General features: G+C 41.1%; 2 protein-coding genes across 11 annotated transcripts in view; one reads left to right on the top strand and one right to left on the bottom strand.

Moving 5' to 3' along the window:
* LOC147117664 (GMP reductase 1) overlaps positions 1-12,465 on the top strand; it is a 131,258-nt gene extending 118,793 nt beyond the window's left edge. For both annotated transcript variants that reach the window (XM_085988849.1, XM_085988850.1), the window contains exon 9: positions 11,511-12,465. In XM_085988849.1, coding sequence (XP_085844975.1) covers positions 11,511-11,691 — 181 coding nt within the window. In that variant the 3' untranslated portion in view covers positions 11,692-12,465. The remainder of the gene's footprint in view (positions 1-11,510) is intronic.
* A 4,597-nt stretch (positions 12,466-17,062) lies between these two features.
* Positions 17,063-21,454, bottom strand: part of atxn1a (ataxin 1a) — a 406,157-nt gene continuing 401,765 nt past the window's right edge. For all 9 annotated transcript variants that reach the window (XM_085988842.1, XM_085988847.1, XM_085988843.1 and 6 more), the window contains one exon: positions 17,063-21,287. In XM_085988842.1, the coding sequence (XP_085844968.1) occupies positions 20,757-21,287 (531 nt within the window). In that variant the 3' untranslated portion in view covers positions 17,063-20,756. The remainder of the gene's footprint in view (positions 21,288-21,454) is intronic.

Genomic DNA, 21,454 nt, shown 5'->3' with positions numbered 1-21,454 from the left:
CAGGTAATATTCTCAAATACCTCAACCACAATATCCAAAAGAATGTTTTTACTTAGAATGAGATGGAAACTACAACATTGAAACAGGCTGTTTGGTCCAAATAGTCTATGTTGGCGTTTATCCTCCAGACAATCAGCAGTCCCAATTCCATGTGGCCATATCCATTTCTAGACTGAGTGGGAATATCGTAATTCTGGGCTGGTTTCCCTGATCTAAATTGGAGAACATGCTTAACTCTTGAAATATTTTCATGTCATGTCATTTGCTCTTGTTTGATTGCAATATGTGTATCCACACATAATCAGTCATCATCAGGATTTCTCAGTTTGGTATGGTCACTGTTGGCAATACTTTAAGTGATAAGATCACTTGAATTTCCAATTATCATTTTTTATCAACACGTTTAGGTTCTTAATTTTCATTTGAAGTGGGAATGAAGATGTTGTATGTCGGTGTGAGACAATCTGCATGAGTTCATCTTAGTGAAATTGCATTTGTGCACCCTTTGTCTTATTCCTTTGGAGACATTTGAAAATTTGTCATCAGAGCTTCACTTTATTTAGTCCGCCATTGTACTCAGCAACTTCAACTCAGGCTATCTGTACACTTAAAAAAAATTAAGTATTTCCCTTCATATGCATGCTATTAGTTGTTACCCTTTTTTCTGTCATTATTGATGGTGGGTGTCCCTGAACCATATGGAAATAGGTTCATTGACCTCTGTAGCCTTAAAACTGGTATTACGCAGTCTCCTTAAAGCTGCAGTCATTGTTTTTGTGGGCTCCCAGAATCAGCCACTCTCGTGCAAACTCTATTGTCCAGGCAAGAGTTAAACTGGACAAAATGTATCTTATTAACAAAGCACATTAGCACATGTAGAAGATTTTTCAGATTGTCTAGACAGGATCATCACTTTGTCTTGACAAATGTACTTTGTACTTGCTTACCAGGTCCCAGCTTTGCTTCACACTCCAAGACAATGAACACCCAATGTAGCAGATAAAACAGGGCTCCATGATTAGTCAATTATAAATGAATTTCACTGTCAGCCATAACTCAGTGGTAGCATTCTCGTCTGAATCAGAAAGTTGTGGTTCAAGCTCCACTCCAGAGATTTGAGCACATAATCTAGGCTGACACTTCAGTGCAGTACCGAGGACGTGCTGCACTGTTGGAGCTGCCGTCTTTCGGATAAGACGTTAAAGCGAGGCAACGTCTTCCCTCTCAGGTGGATACAAAAGAACCCTCGGCATTATTCGAAGAGGAGCAGGGAAGTACTCCCGGTGTCCTGGCCAATATTTATCCCTCAACCAACACCCAAAAACAGATGATCTGATCATTTATTTCATTGCTGTCTGTGGGACCTCGCTTTCTGCAAATTGGCTGCCACGTTTCTTTATTACAAAAGTGGCTGCAATTCAAAAGTACTTCATTGGCTGTAAAAAGTAACACCAACAATTTGGATTTATATAGTTCCTTTAATGTAGTAAAATGTTCCAAGGCACTTCACAGGAGTGATTATCAAACAAATTTGATATTGAGCTACATAGAGATATTCGTACAGCTGACCAAAACCTTGGTCAAAGAGGTAGGTTTTAAAGAGCATCTTAAAGGAGGAGAGAGGTAGCTGTTTAGGGAGGGAATTCCAGAGCTTTGGGCCGAAGCAACTGAAGGCACGGCCACCAATGGTTTTGCGAAGAACATCGAAGATGCGCAAGAGACCAGAGATAGGGAGGGGTGAGGCCATGGAGGGATTTGAAACCAAGGATGGGAATTTTAAAATCGAGACGTTGCCGGACCGGGAGCCAATGTAGATCAGGGAGCACAGGGTGATGGGCGAACGGGACTTTGTGCAAGTTAGGTTACGGGCAGCAGAATTTTGGTTAAGCTCAAATTTACGGAGGATGCAAGGTGAGATGCTGGCCAGGAGAGCTTTCAAACAGTCGTGTCTAGTGATAACAAAAGCATGGATGAGTGTTTCAGCAGCAGATGAGCTGAGGCAGGGGTGGAGACGGGCGATGTTATGGAGGTGGAAGTAGGTGGTCTTGGTGGTGGGGAGAATATGGGGTCGGAAGCACAGCTCAAGGTCAGATAGGACATCAAGGTTGTGAACAGTCTGGTTCAGCCACAGACAGTGGCCATGGAGAGGTATGGAGTCGGTAGCTAGGGAATGGAGTTTGTGGCAGAGACCGAAGACAATGGCTTCAGTTTTCCCAGTATTTAAGCACTTTAGGCATCTTGAGGTTGTGAAAGGTGCTATATAAATGCAAGTTCTTTCCTTTAGTTTCACTAATCTCCAGCACAATTCTCACATCCTTACCTGACACAGCTTCATCTTTTCTCTAATTTTCCTTTTACATGAAGCAGATATCTCTCCTCATCTGAACAATTATTGACTGCATCCTGTGGAAAATGTCTCTATTTTGCCGAGTTTTGTCCTTTTACTCACCTTCTTGCTTCTGCTTTATCTCAGGTTCTTTATCATAAAACGAATTTCAGATTCTTTTGTCAATAGAGAAATACCAATGGGCAGAAAACGTTAGTGGGAGTTGTGTACAGACCCCCAAACAGTAATGCTGAGGTTGGGGATGGCATTAAACGGGAAATTAGAGACGCGTGCAATAAGAGCACAGCAGTTATCATGGGTGACTTTAATCTGCATATAGATTGGGCTAACCAAATTAGTAACAATACTGTGGAGGAGGAATTCCTGGAGTGTATGGTTTCCTGGACCAATATGTCGCACCAACTAGAGATCAGGCCATCTTAGACTGGGTATTATGTAATGAGAAAGGATTAATTAGCAACCTTGTTGTGCGAGGCCCCTTGGGGCGGAGCGATCATAATATGATAACATTCTTCATTAAGATGGAGAGTGAAGTATTTGACTCAGACTAGGGTCCTGAATTTAAATAAAGGAAACTACGATGGTATGAGGCGCGAGTTGGCTAGGATGGATTGGGGAATGTTACTTAAAGGGTTGACGGTGGACAGGCAATGGCAAACATTTAAAGATCGCATGGATGAATTACAGAATTTGTTCATCCCTGATTGGCATAAAAATAAAACAAAAAAGGTGACTCAACCGTGGCTAACAAGGGAAATTAGGGATAGCATAAAATCCAAGGAGGGGACATATAATTTGGCCAGAAAAAGCAGCAAACCTGAGGATTGGGAGCAGTTTAGGATTCAGCAAAGGAGGACAAAGGGCTTAATTAAGAGGGGGAAAATAGAGTATGAGAGTAAGCTTGCAGGGAACATAAAAACTGACTGTAAAAGCTTCTATAGATATATGAAGAGAAAAAGGGCCTGATAATCTATATCCTAGGGTACTTAAGGAAGTGGCCCTAGAAATAGTAGATGCATTGCTGGTCATCTTCCAAAATTCTATAGACTCTGGAACAGTTCCCATGGATTGGAGGGTAGCTAATGTAACCCCACTATTCAAAAAAGGTGGTAGAGAGAAAACAGGGAATTATAGACCGGTAAGCCTGACATCGGTAGTGGGGAAAATGCTAGAGTCTATTATAAAAGATGTAATAGCAGAGCACTTGAAAAACAGTGACAGGATTGGACAAAGTCAACATGGATTTACAAAAGGTAAATCATGCTCGACTAATCTACTGGAATTTTTTGAGGATGTAACTGGTAGAATAGATAAGGGAGAACCAGTGGATGTGGTGTATTTGGACTTTCAGAAGGCTTTCGATAAGGTCCCGCATAAGAGATTAGCATGTAAAGTTAAAGCACATGGGATTGGGGGTAAGGTACTGACTTGGATAGAGAACTGGTTGGCAGACAGGAAGCAAAGAGTTGGAATAAACGGGTCTTTTTCCAAGTGGCAGGTAGTGACTAGTGGGGTACCGCAGGGATCGGTGCTAGGACCCCAGCTATTCACAATATATATTAATGATCTAGACGAGGGAACTAGATGCAATATCTCCACGTTTGCAGATGACACAAAGCTGGGTGGGCGTGTGTGCTGTGAGGAGGATGCCGAGAAACTCCAGTATGATTTGGACAGATTGAGTGATTGGGCAGATGCATGGCAGATCCAGTATAATGTGGTAAATGCGAGGTTATCCACTTTGGTGGCAAAAACAGGAAGACAGATTATTATCTGAACGGCAATAGATTGGGAGAAGGGGAAGTGCAACGAGACCTGGGTGTCCTTGTGCACCAGTCGCTGAAGATAAGCATGCAGGTGCAACAGGCGGTTAAGAAGGCAAATGGTATGTTGGCCTTCATAGCGAGAGGATTCGAGTACAGGAGCAAGGATGTCTTGCTGCAGTTGTACAGGGCCTTGATGAGACCACACCTTGTGTGCAGTTTTGGTTGTCTTATCTGAGGAAGGATGTTCTTGCCATGGAGGGAGTGCAGCGAAGATTCACCAGACTGATACCTGGGATGGCAGGAATGACATATGAGGAGAGATTGGGTTGATTGGGCTTATATTCGCTGGAGTTTAGAAGAATGAGAGGGGATCTCAGTGAAACTTATAAAATTCTAACAGGACTAGACAGACTAGATGCAGGAAGGATGTTCCCGATGGCGGGGTGTCCAGAACCAGGGGTCACAGTCTAAACATAAGGAGTAAGCCATTTAGGACAGAGATGAGGAGGAATTTCTTCACCCAGAGAGTGGTGAACCTGTGGAATTCTCTACCACAGAAGGTAGTTGAGGCCAATTCATTAAATATATTCAAGAAGGAGTTAGATATATTTCTTAAGGCTAAAGGGATCAAGGGATATGGGGAGAAAGCAGGGACAGGGTACTGAATTTGGATGATCAGCCATGATCTCATTAAATGGCGGAGCAGGCTCAAGGGGCCGAATGGCCTACTCCTGCTCCTATCTTCTATGTTTCTATGTTTCAATCCAGCCTTATCACCCCCCCAGTGTTGGGCACAGAACTGTGTTGTGAGTACACCCGAGGAGAAATCACTCCTTTTACAAGATCACCACCTTTTTATTGATCCCTTTAGCAATACTTATTCTGGCTTGTTGACCTCGTGGCCAGGACATAAACTAATGATTGACAGCATTATGCCCAGGACTAATTTGCATCTACTGGGTACATATGCAATACATCATATAGTCTGAAGCGTCAGCTGCTGGGGCAAGTTTAATCTACGGCAGACTGTATCTGCTGCAGCAGCACATAAATGCAAAGAAAGAACTTACATTTCTATAGTGCCTTTCGCAACCTTAGCATGTCCCAAAGTGCTTTACAGCCAATTAAGTACTTTTTGAAATGTAGTCACTGTTGTAATGTAGAAAACATGGCAGTCAATTTGCACACAGCAAGATCCCACAAACAGCAATGTAATAATGAGCAGATACTCTATGTTTAATAACAACAGAAAACGCTGGAAAAACTCAGCAGGCCAGGCAGCATCCGTGAAGAGAGAAACAGAGTTACCGTTTCAGGTCGAAGACCTTTCGTCAGAACTGGAAAAAAGTAGGAAATGGAAAGCTGGGAAAAGGGGGAGGGGATGAAAGAACAAAAGGGAAGGTCAGTGATGATAGAAAGGAGAGATTAAGAGACATTGAGAGACATTAAGAGATATTCAAGACAAGAGGAGGTGGTAATGGGACAGTGTTAGTTGAGTGATAAATATTGGCCAGGAATAAAAACTTGAAAGACTACTCTGCAGTTTCTACTAAAATTGGAATAGAAATAAGACACATGCAGTAACAAGCTCATTGGTGCCCAAGAGGCAGTCACATTGCATAATGTAAAGACTCGTCCAGGACAGTTTCCATGGTGACGACAGTCGTTTCAATTAATCCTTTTTATGGAATTTTGTCTGCAGCTTTTTTGCTTTCAGCCCGACAACAACTGCGATATTTGCTTTTCATTAGCTGCTTCTATATTTGTTTTGGCGAGTTGCCAGGACCACCAGCTCTTGGAGCATGGCTCTCATGCAGTCAGCAGCAGCACTGGAGTGGACTTGCTGGATTTGTTGTGGCTGGCTGCCAGGAAGACTTAATTTTTTTTTTAAAAACACCTTCCCGGCCTGTGATGAGTTTGCCTTGGGACCGCCGGCAGCTGCTGGGGATTTGGGTCGTCAGGTGGGCTGTCAGTGCTGGTGCTCCTCTGGCATCAGTATAGAAGCAGCTTAGGTGTTTATATCTTTCCCATGCCTTTTCACCACTCCACTTCCAACTATTTTCACACCCCCTTTGTTCTTTTAATGCCTTTCCCATTGCCTTACTGAGATGATCATTGCACATCATCAGTCTCTTCTAGCCTTTTTTCAGTTTTATGACAAACCTGTTTGCAGACCAGTAAACTCATTGGGCACTTCTGGTGAGTTATTAAAAACAAAAAGTGGTGATTCCAGGAAATACTCAACAGGTCAGGCATCAACTGTGGAGAAACAGCTCATTAAACAGCTGCTTACTACCACAGAGTTTCTCATTGACCCATTGGCCCATCTTGGGGTGGGGTGGGGGTTAGTATAGATTTTTATCTCTCATGGCCACATACTGTTGACTTTGTGCAATAGCACCCAGCATATAGTTCGAAATCCCTTTGACAATATCCAACATATATCTCTCAACTACAGGTTCAGCATGTTTGTAGTCGAATGGAATGGCTGCACCCAACATCATTTATCTATTTTGCTATTGTATTAGTGTTTAGTTCACTGCCACCTCTCTTCTAGGATTGCCCATCTTGAAGTTCTGCTCTTCTCTTCGATGGGATTTCCGTTTGTATCTCTTAATCCCTCCTGCTTTTTATCCCATCACTGACCTTCCATTTTGTTCTTTCATCCCCTCCCCCTTTTCCCAGCCCCTTAACTTGCTTTCCATTTCCTGCTTTTTTCCAGTTCGGACAAAAGGTCTTCGACCTGAAATGTTAATCTGTTTCTCTCTCCACAGATGTTGCCTGGCCTGCTGAGTTTTTCCAGCGTTTTCTGTTGTTATTTCGGATTTCCAGCATCCGCAGTATTTTGCTATTGTATCATTTATCTAGCGCCTTGAATGTAGGAAAAGGTCCCAAGGCACTTACTGTTACAGGGAAACATACCGACCTGTTCCAAACACTTTGAATGATCTGGTTTTTCCATCCAAGAACAATGGCAGAAAACATTCCAATTTGGCACAGCAGTCCATCATGCACAATTCCTACAGAAACTGCTTGCAGGAAGCAAATTAACCCTATGTATGCTGGGACTAGGAAGGTAGAATATAATGGCCCTGAAATTAGGATCGGGGGCTTGCTGCCCATGCAAGCCCCCGATCTGCACTCACCCTGCGCGCTGACATCTGAAGCCCGGGCCTGCTTGCATTTCCTGTCACTGGCCCGGTTCAGCTGTCAGCGCGCTGTGCTTACCTGATCCAGCGGCGTAGTTAGTGCGATGTGCCGGCTGGGATCAGGTGAGCACTGTACAACCAATCAGGGAAGGGGAAGGTTCATTCATGAGTTTGAGAGTAAGAACTGTCAAACTCATGAAAACTACGGGGGCCCAAAACACTATTTAAACTTTAAATAAAAATTTAAAAAACATCCCAATCATTAAATTAAGTATAAATAAGTTTAAAAAAATAATTTAAACAATTTTTTTTGGAACATTTTTTTAAATAAAAAGGGTCTAAAACTAAACTTACCTTATTGTAGATTCTTTAAAATAATAAACCTGTGGGGAAAAAAATTCTAAATTGCACTAAAACACCACTTACCTGTAAAAATAAATACTTACGTGTGCTTTTTACAAGCGTAAAGACCGGAGGCCTTTACACATGCGCAAATCCCCCAAAACAGAGGAAATCCAAGACGCACGTGCTGCCCCCTACAGCGCACGCGCTAGCCTCTTCAACTCTTGGGTTAGAGGAGAGGAAATGCCGGTTTTCAGCGCATGCGCTGTGCATGCTGAAAACCGGCATTTCCTCCGGCCAGATGCGCGAGTACCCCTTCCGTACTCACGCGTTTGGGGAGGAATTACTGGCCCAATGAATATTCTATCATTGATAAAAATGCCTCATTTTTGCAACCAGCCTCCACAAGTGATTATTTAACCTACTGCACAACTGGCAGTAAACTCTTTCAGTTGTGGGCTTCTATGCACATTGGGGTCAATTTTCCACTAGTTACATCAGTGCAATCTCGGCGAAATCAAATGAATAAGCACAAAAGATCATGGAATTTAAAATGTGAGTTACATACAAAAGCACTTACACTGGTTCAAAAATCACTGCCCAAAACAGGCTCACAAAATGCTCACATGCGAGTTTCCGCCGATTGTCTTTGTTTGGTAGGGGCCGTCAAATTGCACTCATTTTTTTCGGTGCACAGGTAGCAATACTGCTCCGGAGATTGGTCGCTGGTCAATGCAGAGATTGCTAAATCAATTTGCATACTGCTCAAATTGAAATCACTCACTACTCTTAAAACTGATGCATTAATAAATTAAAATTAATTTAAATCAATCAGATCAATGTTCTTAAAACTATAAAGGCAGGGCACATGGCAGTATAAAGTTTGCAGAGAGAGAAAAGTGTCCTTACCATTGATCTTCACCCGCACTCGCAAGGAAAAAAAATTCAGTGGCTTTTATCGGACCTCCCATATCAGCTAGTCGAGGCCCGATTGGCTCTGTTCCTAGACACTAATTGATTACACTCATTAACGCCACCCTGTTGTGCTGATTCATAGGAAATTTTACATTTGGAATTATGCAAATAAGTTTGGGTGGAACTGTGAAGCGTAACTTCAAATCGGAAAGATGGCACAATCTGATGCACAATTACCTGATTACACCCAAAGCGGAAACTCAACCGACCCCTTGATGTTCCTCACTCCAGGCTTAGGAGCAGGGTTGGTAGCAGCTCCACTATTACTTTCATATTGTGATAGTTTGCCTCATAATTCAGATGATAAACAGGCTACCCTATTTCATAAGCTATCGGTTTTGAGCTGAACCTGCAACATACCTTAATAAAGGAACAAAATATATATTGTCAATAATTGAAAAAAACATGTTACAGTTGAAAAATTCTAGTTACATTTTTTAATGTATCAAAAACTATTAGATCAGATTATATTTGTCAGCCGTGATGCAATCTGTGTCTTGGACATTAAATAAATGTTTGATACTAAACTTTATTTATCAGTAAAGTACTGAGTAGAAGTGAGGAACTGTTATACAAAGATTACTGGAAAAAAGGAGAGACAACAAGCACAGGCATATCTTTTCAGCAATAATCCTATATATTTGAATTTTAAGGTATGCTTGGATCAGACATGTTTCTATTTAGAATGGAAAGCTTTTGTGTTAGGGACATTTTAACAGTGCCCATATTAAAAAATATTATGTGTCCCTACCTTGTACAGTTGTGTAAGAAGCGAAATGAAAGATTCCATTTCTGCAGGGAGAGCTTTTTGATAAGACACCAACACTGTGTAATAGGACATTTGGTTTCTTTCTCCCCTTCAGATAATGTTGATACCTTGCTGGAGAACGGTTCCACAGTCCACAGGTGCCCGATACCTTGCTGGAGTACGGTTCCACAGTCCACAGGTGCCCGATACCTTGCTGGAGTACGGTTCCACAGTCCACAGGTGCCCGATACCTTGCTGGAGAACGGTTCCACAGTCCACAGGTGCCCGATACCTTGCTGGAGTACGGTTCCACAGTCCACAGGTGCCCGATACCTTGCTGGAGAACGGGTCCACAGGTGCCAGATACCTTGCTGGAGTACGGTTCCACAGTCCACAGGTGCCCGATACCTTGCTGGAGAACGGTTCCACAGTCCACAGGTGCCCGATACCTTGCTGGAGTACGGTTCCACAGTCCACAGGTGCCCGATACCTTGCTGGAGAACGGGTCCACAGGTGCCAGATACCTTGCTGGAGTACGGTTCCACAGTCCACAGGTGCCCGATACCTTGCTGGAGAACGGTTCCACAGTCCACAGGTGCCCGATACCTTGCTGGAGTACGGTTCCACAGTCCACAGGTGCCCGATACCTTGCTGGAGTACGGGTCCACAGTCCACAGGTGCCCGATACCTTGCTGGAGTACGGTTCCACAGTCCCCAGGTGCCCGATACCTTGCTGGAGTACGGTTCCACAGTCCACAGGTGCCCGATACCTTGCTGGAGTACGGTTCCACAGTCCACAGGTGCCCGATACCTTGCTGGAGTACGGTTCCACAGTCCACAGGTGCCCGATACCTTGCTGGAGTACGGTTCCACAGTCCCCAGGTGCCCGATACCTTGCTGGAGTACGGTTCCACAGTCCACAGGTGCCCGATACCTTGCTGGAGTACGGTTCCACAGTCCACAGGTGCCCGATACCTTGCTGGAGTACGGTTCCACAGTCCACAGGTGCCCGATACCTTGCTGGAGTACGGTTCCACAGTCCACAGGTGCCCGATACCTTGCTGGAGTACGGTTCCACAGTCCACAGGTGCCCGATACCTTGCTGGAGTACGGTTCCACAGTCCACAGGTGCCCGATACCTTGCTGGAGTACGGTTCCACAGTCCACAGGTGCCCGATACCTTGCTGGAGTACGGTTCCACAGTCCACAGATGCCCGATACCTTGCTAGAGTACGGTTCCACAGTCCACAGGTGCCTGTCCCAAGTGAAAATTTCTAACATGTCTGCAAGCCATTCAGCCATGAAGGGATTGGAATGGTGACCAAGCCTGTCCTCATCCAATAAACACGCACACCCTTTTCCAGCAGGGGCCACTGGGTAGCATTCAGGAGTGGGAACTCTGGCTAATATTTCTCTTTCCTTGCCGAGAGGCAGTGAAGCCAAATACTACTCCAACTGAGATGAGCTAACTCATTCACAACTGGGAATCACATCCAGGACCTTCTGGTCTGTATGGGAGTGTTTCATCCACTGGACTCCTTACATAATAGTGGACATGATAGATTTGGATACAGTTGTGTGATGGGTAACCATAGTTTCCTGGAAGTTGCTTGATTGCCTCTGCAGTGAGGGAGGAACTTCTCACTATTTTCCTGAGACTGGTCACAGATTTTTCTTTTCTGTTCTGTTGCCTCCCACAGGAGTTAGCATTATCAGCAGTTGGAGAGGGCAGTGCAGGCAGTTACACTGTCTTTTGTCTCAATTCAATTTTTTTCCAATTCAAATGCTTTATTGGCATGAAAGTTTACAGGGAACCATATTGCCAAAGCTTACATAACAAAAAGTACAGTTTTCCAACATTCTGTAGGTGTCAAACAATTCTGACCTTCGTTGGTTACATACAATATTACTTTAAACAATATTAATTTAAACAGTCTTTGTACATCCGTGGGTACATTCAGTATTAATTTTAAACAGTCCTCAGGTTGTGACATGTTGTTACATATTTGGTACCAAGGTATGGTCTGTCTCCTTCTCCCAGGACTAATCTTAATTTTGACAGGTCATCCAATTCCTTGAAATCTGGGGTTGTTTGGCTGAGCTTGTCAAATAATATGTTTCTTTCACATGCAGGCTCTTACTACAACAATGTGAATTACCTCTTGCATTTCTTTTCCATTCAGGGCTTCAGAAGGCAGAACAGTGGAGGTTCCATACAGAGGGGATGTGGAGAGCACAGTCCTCGACATTTTAGGGGGGTTACGCTCTACCTGCACCTACGTGGGAGCTGCTAAACTGAAGGAACTGAGCCGGAGGACAACATTCATCCGAGTAACACAACAGTTTAACCAAATGTTTTCTTAGCCTGGGCTCTCGTGGCGCAAGAAACGAAAGAGTTTCATTTACACTGTGGTGTCTCATTCAAAAGCTTGAGTGTACTTCAATATAATTTCCACTTTTGCATAGTGCAATAATGTTTTGCTTTTTGGTTTGAAGCTTTAAAAAATTAGACCCATTGTCTCCAGGATCTTATCAACCTATAGCTAGATTTGCACTGCTATCTTCCACTGTCTGTACAGTCAAAAATATTCTAAAGCTATGAAGCAGTTCTTTACTGAAGATGACTTCTTGAGATTAAAATCAATAATTGCTTCAACCAAATTATTTTCAGCTGTTAAAAATACAGGGCACTATTGCCTAGTATACAACGAATTTCTCAGAATTCTGTATACACTGCTCAGGAGTATACAATTATGAATGTTGTGAAACAATGTAATTTATTTGAAGAATTATTTTTAATTATACAAGACTGCTTAAAAAGCTGTGTATATTGTCTGAGGATATGGAATGAAAAATTACATACTTAAAACTAATGGTTCATTTTAATAGCGTGTAGCTCTCACATACAATAGTGATATTACAGGAGTGTGAAGTGGAATAGACCATAATAATAAAAGATATTCACATCTGCTGGAGCTCTCCAGGAAACACAATGTGCCAAATTTAATATTCTTTTCTGAACTGATACTGTGTTTCTTTTTGTACTTAAGGATACATCAAATTGCTTAATTTTGTTTTAAAAGACTTTCTGATGCAGTAAATTCTGAAAGTAGAAATAAACTGTGTAGTTCACTTCAATTCCTGTTACTGGCACTTTGGTAGTATAATAATCAGTGAACTCGCGAGTCAGCCATTCCTTCACTGAAATCGGACAAGTATAGCTGCTCAACTTACATGCAGGGAACAAAAAACTGGTTATCCAAATGCTATCCATTTATAATCCTCAAAACCTTTTTGCTTTAATCTGGATTAAGCAGCTAAGCTTTGAAATGTACATCTTGTACAGCAACTACTTAATAAGATTTGATTATATTTAGCGTCACAAGCAAATCACCTCACATAACAGTGAAGACATTCAGAAGAAAATTCCACGGTGCTGATCAGATCATACAACTTGTAGAAATAGTTTACAGTTCTTCAATTATTTACATACTTGAATTTATTTCCAAAGCAGCTTTGATTTTCCAATATAGAGCGAATAAGTCAGAACATGTCACATTGAAAGAGACAGCAGCCTAATCCAGATATTAGCCTAAAGCACCAAAGGAAGAGAGAAATGTATAGGACCAGAAAAGATCACTGCTTTCCATCTAGCTAGTCCCAGTATCTGGGAAATATCATATCCCATGATAGTTCTCATACCCCTCCATTAAATTTTGCACCAGGTACTTGGCTGAATCTCTTGTGAATTTGCTGGTACAATCAGTCTCCACTGCTTTCCTTGGCAGTCATTCCCTACATTCATCACCCTCTGCATAAAGTAGTTAAATCTAAACAGTCTTTTCACCTACCTTCAACTAAGTTTGAGACTATGCTCTCCCATTGTAGAATCTGTGACTGTTAAACACACTGATACTTAAGTATGATCAATCCTGAACCTGCTCTTCTGTGTAAACACACTCAGCTTCTGCAGCCTCTTCTCATAATTTGGGTGCCCAAATTGGCTGCTGCGTTTCCTACATTACAAGTGAGTACACTTAAAAAGTACTTAATTGGCTGTAAAACTTTGGGATGTCCTGAGGTCATGAAAGGTGCTATATAAATGTAAGTCTCCTTTTTGCCGAGATCACTCTAGAATCAGAATACTGCCCTTTAGAACGCTAAGTTCCCCATTCAATTACTCCACAAAGCAAACCTACATTGGCCTGTATTTTCCGACCCCCACGGGTGGGTACGAGCTGTGTACACACCCATAGGGGCCTCGCAAGTGTCGGTTTCAGGCATGTCAAGAATTCTCTTGACAGATCATCCGCCTGCCCGGGAGAAGGGCCTCCGCGGGGGGAGAGTTCTGCTTTCTGCACAACCTCCGCCTGCTGAAAACCTTTAAAAATCGTATGTCTGGTAAAAGCAAGCATAAGGCCTGCTTTTACCAGTATAAGAGTTTAAAAAAATATATATTTTTCACTCGCTTATAATTTAAAAATACTTTAAAAAAAGGTAAGTTTATTTTTAGCCCTGTAAAAAACTTCATTATTTTTTTCAAAAAATATTTTTGTTTAAAATATTTAATTTAATGTAATTTTAACTGATTTTAAATACATGATTTTAAAAAAATGTATTTAATGTTTGTGTTTTTTGAGCGATCTCCATTCATACTTTTGACAGGTCTACGCGGAGAGTCCTGTCAAAAGTGTGAAGGGGGGTTCCCTTCTTTGATTGGTTCCCCATGGCCCACGTGATCCCAGGGACGCTTGCGAACTGCCTGCGCCCCTCGGATAACTGGGCATCTGCGCACGCGCGCACCAGGAGAGGCCCGAGATTGGAAGTCTCGGGACCTATGGAGCCAGCAGGTAAGTGCATAGATTTTTTCCAGATCAGAGCCATCCGCCCGTAGGAAGCCTCTGATCGGAAAATCCGAGCCATTATCTTTTTCTTGATTTTTTTTCTCCCATGTGAACTCCCAAACTGAAACATCTACAGGCAGCAGCTGCGTGCCATATCATGACTTTGTTTTTTGGTGAAACAATTGGGGAAATAGTAAGTTGTAGAACACTGATGACATCGAACACATCACTTGAATGTCACGGGATTTCCAGACAGATAGAACCACTGCAGGAAACACTAGGACAATGTTACTTAATGTATGGATTTTATTTAGTATGATGTATCTGAAAGCAAACCATCATTGCTCAACCCCCTCTCTTATCTAGTTTTCGACTTGGCAAAAGGTGGCAACTTTCAGGTCTACAAAATACTCATCTCCGCAAGTTCCAGGTGCCTCTGTTCCTGGCCCACCCTCCGTTCTACTGTAGTGTTATATTTCCAACACAACAGCTTTTCTATGGTGGAGACCACACTGAAAATGTGGAATATACCACTGTCAGCAATGTCTTAAGGTGGTACCAACTGGAGTAACCTGTAAGATATATACTTTGTTCTGTGGTTAAGTCCTGGACCAAATGTTTATTAACAGAAAATCAAGGCATAGTTTTACTGCAGTGAATATGCCATGGTGTGGGGGGCAGTTGAAGGGTATTCAGAGAAACTGTACTACATTAACATATAAAAGTATCCACATAAGGCAGTATTCTATATGCTGGCAAACTACCATGCTATTACAGAATCATCTCTGCTCACTGAAAAACAGAACATTAATTGGAAAAACTTGACTTTTTAAGTGCAGCCTCTTTTAAAAAAAAATGTCTTCCCATCAGCTTGTAGCACTATGTTTGGGAGGGTGTAGTCCAGGGCTATCCCACAGTTAAATGTCTTCATTTTGGATAATGAACAATGGTCTGAGAAGTGCTACAAGAGAACTGCAGTGCTTTTCATACCCACATCAGTGTTCCTCCAAACCCTGGTCAAAACTTTACCTTGCTTAATGGAAAAACTTGAGTTAACACACAAAACACTTCTCAAATATTTAGTTCATGATATAATTTAACCTCATTAACCCACAAAATGAAATGCAGTTTCAAAGTGAAGGTGAACCATTTAGCAGCCAGTTGCCATTAGTTTGGAGAGGCTGCTTCACCTTTTGTCACTAGTTGATGCCGAGAAGCTATGATAGAGAAAACTGGGAGTTCTGCCCATTAAAAGTTTTTTTTTGTCTTAGCAAGTTGCAGGATCACATCCTCCCTCCTCCCCAAGGAATTGCTGCTTAATCACAGCAGTATTACTATATTTTTGTGAAATCTCCCCAGAAACATCCAAGACTATTTTCCCCTCATACTTTCTTAGCTGTGAAGTAAACTGGGTTTATTTAGACACCATTTAATATTTTATACTTCAATGAAGTAACTTCCTCCCTTAACCACCTTCTTTCTAGACTTTTAAGATTCTCCAATGTTTCCTCAGAGCTCATCCTTTTCCATTTGTAATTAGTCTTGCTACTATCTGAAGTTTCTTCTAATACAAGCATATCTATTTTGTGGCATGGTGACTAAAACAGTACTTTGGCTAGTGCGCTGTAAAGCCTTTGTGTAACTTGTACACTTACAAGAGTAAATGTTAGTAAGTTGTGCTCCCGGTGCAGAGCTTGGTCCGCCAGGAGTACCTATTGGGAGTTTGACAAGGGAGGTCCACAGGGTCACCGGGATTTACTTCCCATGGACCAAAAATCTGCGAGGCCCAATAACCTCCACATCCAAATTCAAGATATGCCATCCTGGTGACCAAAGCTCCACAGTAAGCACCAATTCATAAAATTCCCCAATCATTCTACTGTTCTAGCTACAGTGTTCTGTTAGCCTTCTTAGTTGACTTGTGACACTGTCTGAACATAGAAATCTTTTGTTGCATCCTCTGTCTTTACTGCTCTTGTGATTTTTGCTTCATTAGCAAATTTGACCAGATTACAGTTGGCTTTGCAATCCAGATCATTTATGTAGTTTAGCAACAATAGGGGTTCAAGCACTGATTCTCATGGATCTTCACCACCTTCCCAACCATTCTTGCCCCCCTCCTCCAAGTCTGACATTACACATCTTAAGTACTCTGTTTTTCTATTATGCCACTTTTAGTTTTGGGAGAGTGATGCCAAGCCTACCTGTATATCACCCTTCCTACATTAATGTACTAACCTGTACCTCTGGTACCCTAGATGTCAGCTGATGGTTGATTCTGAAAACAGACCTTAGTTTAGGTGTTGAGGAGCTTTCAACTTATGTTTGGTGTGCATTCATATAGTGCCTTTCACAACCTCAATGTCCCAAAGTGCTTTACAGCCAATTAAGTACTTTTGAAGCATAGTTTCTGTTGTAATGCAAGAAATTTGTGCACAACAAGGTCCCACAAACAGCAATGTGATAATGACCAGATCATCTTTTTTTTAATGATGTTGGTTAAGGGATAAATATTGGTCAGGAGACTTGACTCCTTACCTCACAGATTATGCGCAATGGCACTGCAATGTAAAAGCACTTTATGTTTCCTATTTTTAAACCGCTTTCTTATACAATCCCACGTTCTACCCTGTATTCCTGTGGCTTTTAGTTTTCATTTCTTTATTTTACCAATTTCCTAAGGGACTGGGTATACTACAGAAATTGGATAGCAACACATTCTCTTCAACATCATCCTCTTCAGTGAATGCAAAGCTCTGCTTTACTCCCATCAATAACAATGGACCCACTGTGTGCTCTATAACTATAGTGCTTAGTTGCCTGAGGAGGTTGTGTGAAGTTAAGTGATTGATACAAAGTGCGGCAAAAGAATAAAACTGGAAACAAGCAACTAGAGGAAACAGTTGCGGTTGGCACTGTTATTTTATTAGTACGAGTATACTGAAACAATAAACTTGTACTGGTATACAGACAATTTCTTTAAAACAAAATTTGTTCAAAGTCTGGATCAAATATTATCATAATAATGAAATAACTTCTAACTAGAAAACCTGCAAGCACCATCAAAGAAAGGGACCATAAAATTCAACAGACCCGAGTGTATCCTACAAATAGACACACCACGATTAGAAAATAGAATATGAATTCTTCCATTTGTATAATTGTTTAAAAAAAGCTAGTGCAAGTACAATATTGTACACTGGAATTACATAGAATACGCACGTGTACGGAAAACGTCCCCCTTTCACAATGAAAGCTCTTAACTACGTATTTATGCACTGAAAAAACTCTCATCATCAGTAAGGTGCAAAACATTTTTCCCTCCCCCATTTTCCTGCGTCTACTGGCCATTGCCATTAGGTGACCACAGCTTAGTCAGTCCATGAAGAAAACAAAAAAGACAATTGCCGCCTCTATTTGATTCTCGATGGAAGACTTAAAACTTTCAATAGGTACTAACAACCAAAAACATAGCAAACTCAGGAGCAGCAGTTCATTTCTGGGAACTAGTCACAAACTGGCTGCATGTCTAAAAGCCTTTGTACAGTACTTCATCCTCGCCACAGCCTGAACAGATCAATCTCCTGGGCATTACAAATTAAAATGTACAACTAAATTTAACCTTCAACTTCTCTAATGGTTTTATCCCCCCTCGACTATATTACAAGGTATGAAAGTAAAAGCTAGTTTAAACAGTATCCGAGCCTTTCAAAAACTGAGTAACCTTCTACCAACATTCAAATCTCCATGTGCAATAAGTTCACATTACCTGTACTAATCGATACGAGCGAGTCTTTACTGTTAAACCCTTCAAAAGCAGTTTGTTTATAAGGTTCCAACCAGATACAGTGCTACGATGATCCGATCAGTAAGGTAACAATATTTGAGGCTAGGTCTGTTAAAAAAGAAATTAGGCTTCAGAGTTAGTGAAAGTGCTGCTTCTGGTTACATCAGTGTTCCACATGCACACCAGCCCCATCCCTGAGTAAGAGGTGTGAAAGGGTTCTACAGGTCTCTCCAATCATCCTGTCCAGACAAATTAAAAAGGTGTTGTAGGTGGAAATCTCTCCTACTATAGGAACAGTCAGTAAATATTTGTAACTGTCTACAAACAGGTGGGATTACCATTACTACCTTTGTGTGAGTTTTTGTTTTATTTTTGTCCACTACAAACTTTTAAAAAATAGCCTGTTGTCAGTTAACTATTGCAAATCAGACTTTGTACAGAGGCATATGGCTGATCTGGTTAAAAATGAAAAGGCTTTCCTTGCATTCTGATCCAGCTCTTTTTTTTTTAAAGGAGGCCAGGGACTCGGTTTGGAAAAAAAAGGCAGCAGTACAATGATTAGCAAGAAATGCAAATAATACTTTTTAAAATGTAAGCTAAAAGATGTGAACTATCGGATTAAACTTGGCACTTTAAAAAAAAGGTTATTGCACGTACTAAACAAGCAAACAAATTCAGAGTAATAGGCGGTTGGATTGAATGATGTGACCTGGCATTATTCTAGAACTGGAATTCCTACTTATAAATCAACATAAAACAAGTGACTGAGCTGTTCGTATTGCACCTGACTATTTCCTGTAGTGTTTCTTCAGTAGATCCAGTCAGTTAAACGAGTCCCTGCTTCCATGTTGGGAAAAAAAATCATCTATTTAAATGTATAGTGGTACTGATTCTTTTATCTAAAATCTCATATGTATCTCTGTACTCCACTGCTCCTCCATTTCAATTACCTCTTACCATCTAGCATTAAGAAAAATAAAAGAATGTGACTGCCCTGAGCAAGTAAATGGAAGGGCTGATGTATTTACTGAGCAGAAACTCCATTTTATCATTAGGAACCCAGCACTAACCAAGCAATATGAATGTGCAATATACTGAAAACCTGCCCAGCTATTTTGGTGCATCGCTGAGAGGTTTAATTATAATGAACTTCTGCGATACTCAAGCCTCTTGTCTCACCACCAGCCCCCACCACCCCGCCGCCCCCCCCTCCCCATTAAGATCTTGAAACAGCTTTGGATACAATCTTAAAGATGCAAGTGCCAGCTACAAGCCAAGAAATTAGTTTCCAATGCTATCTAAACTTCCAGGTTACTTGCACAAATTAAAAAGTTATCACCCCCCGCTCACTTCCAAGTTTTCAGTTTTGTTTGAGAACCTGTTATGAAACAAAAAATCAACTGCAAGATCAAAGGAGGTTTTGTTCATTTTAAATACTGCATTTTTGATGAATGACATTTTAAGTGTTTTTGTGTTATGTGCTTCGGAAAGCGCTGCGCATATCAAACTAAAAATAATCTAACTTAAGCTCTACTTGAAGATGACTGAGAACAAAGATCTGAATGAGTAAAACCCTGTACATATTTTTTTAAATCATAAGCTATCACTGGTATACAATGACATTCTGTGTAAAATATAAGTTGATAAGGAACCTTTTTATTACACTATTTGAAACCATCTTTAATTTTTGAAAGATCTGCTATTGAGGAGCCCGATATCTTTTAAAACGGCAAGTTACTGGAAACATTCATCCTTTTGAGCTGTCCTAAGAGAGATTAATTTCATAGATATGACAGACTTTTGAGTCAACCACTAACTCGATATCCGAAGAAACAACACTGTGGGAAGGTCCCAATGCTAAGGCAGGCCAAACAATGATCGCTACATCTCTTTTTTTAGTTTCCCCTTTTTTAAAAAAAAGGTAGAGAAAAAAACACAACAATTGACAGATTCACTGCATGATTGTTGACTCTCAAGGTGTGCAAATTGCCAAATGCTTTAAAAGTACAACAGTTAAACACTGGATAACCCTAGATTTCTCTTCCAGCTTTTGTTTCAACTCTCTGGGATTATTTCCCCTCTTTTTGAAGCATTACATTTAAAAAGTGCTTTCTGATAAAGCAGTCTTCAGTGGACTACTGCTACCATATATAATCATTCACACAAGAATCATCACCAATGATTCTCATTCTTCCAAACAACTTGAATCTACACATTGGTTCTAGGCTCACGCCTTCTAGACCACATCATTCTTCAGTTTCCTTTTCCTTTAAAGTTCAGTATCTAGTTCAAGTGGATGACAGTGTTTACAGATAATACTAAACTTGTCATTTTGGTATGATGTTGAGCATTCAGACCGAGATACCCAGTAAATAAATATTACTGAATTGCAAGTGCTTAAAGACCATCCTGCCACTTTGTTGTGTTGCACAACATTCAAATGAGCATGTGGAAAAAAGAAAGCGGCACCAGTTGTCACTAAATATGAAGTGAATAAAAAAAAATAAAAACAGTACCAGAGAAGATAATAATGGATTCTAATCATGATAGGAATAATCCAGGTGAGAATTTTCATAAGGGCATTCAATAAACAGTGAACAGTCAAAGCTATGTGGAAAGAACAGTTACCAGTCTCCTCCTTAACACCATTTGAAATTATTACAACATGTTATTAACAAAAAACCTAAAATAACAAGCAGATAACATGTAAATACTGGGGTTTTTTCTAGCTTTAAGTCTACAGTACAGTATTATAGATTTAAATTTTTTTTGAGCTTCTGCCGCTCCCCAAAGTGCCTTCACTTGCCTACGTTGGACCGTCCTTCAATGCAAATCTTAACCTCCTGAGGAATGAAGGAAGGCTTGGGAAGATTCAACGGCTGCTCTTCATCGGTCTTCTCTACTTTTCGTGTTTCGGGAGCAGACCACCTCCTTTTTCTTGTTGGAGGCCTCCCGACCTCTGTTTTGTTTAGCCAAGATCTTGCAGACTGTATTGTAATGGTTTCAGAAAACTTCAGTTTGCCATTTTCTGAGACAACTGGTACACTTCCCTGAACAATCCCGTTCTCTTGCTCCAAATGCCGGGGCCTGCTCCCAGATATACTATAATTCTTTGGGTGCTTCAACAAAACACCAGTCGAGTCAATAGTCTGTTCTTTCTTTATAGAGCCATTTTTCAGGTTTTTCAGTGTAAGAGATATGCAAACGTCACCAACAGAAAGTTTGGAACATGGCAAACCAAAGAGCTGGGAGGTTCTCTCCGGGCAACATGACGACCAGCCTTTTCCAAAAACAAAAAAAGGATGTTCCAGCAGAACTTCAACACTGACCTGGAAATCAAATTCAACACAGTAAATCTTCACCTGTTTAAATGCAACATACAAAACATATAAACTTCATTAAGTATACAAGCCTATTAGCTATTAACAGTTGACAAAAAATATCACAGAATACAAGAGTAAAAACATTGACAATCACTGGTTACAGTTTTAGATAT

The sequence above is a fragment of the Somniosus microcephalus genome, chromosome 5 (genome assembly GCF_052327205.1).
Source record: "Somniosus microcephalus isolate GS21.2 chromosome 5, FLI_Smic_1.0, whole genome shotgun sequence".
Lineage (NCBI taxonomy): Eukaryota > Metazoa > Chordata > Chondrichthyes > Squaliformes > Somniosidae > Somniosus > Somniosus microcephalus.
Note: the sequence above shows the minus strand (reverse complement) of the source record. Positions and strands in the feature narration are given on the sequence as shown.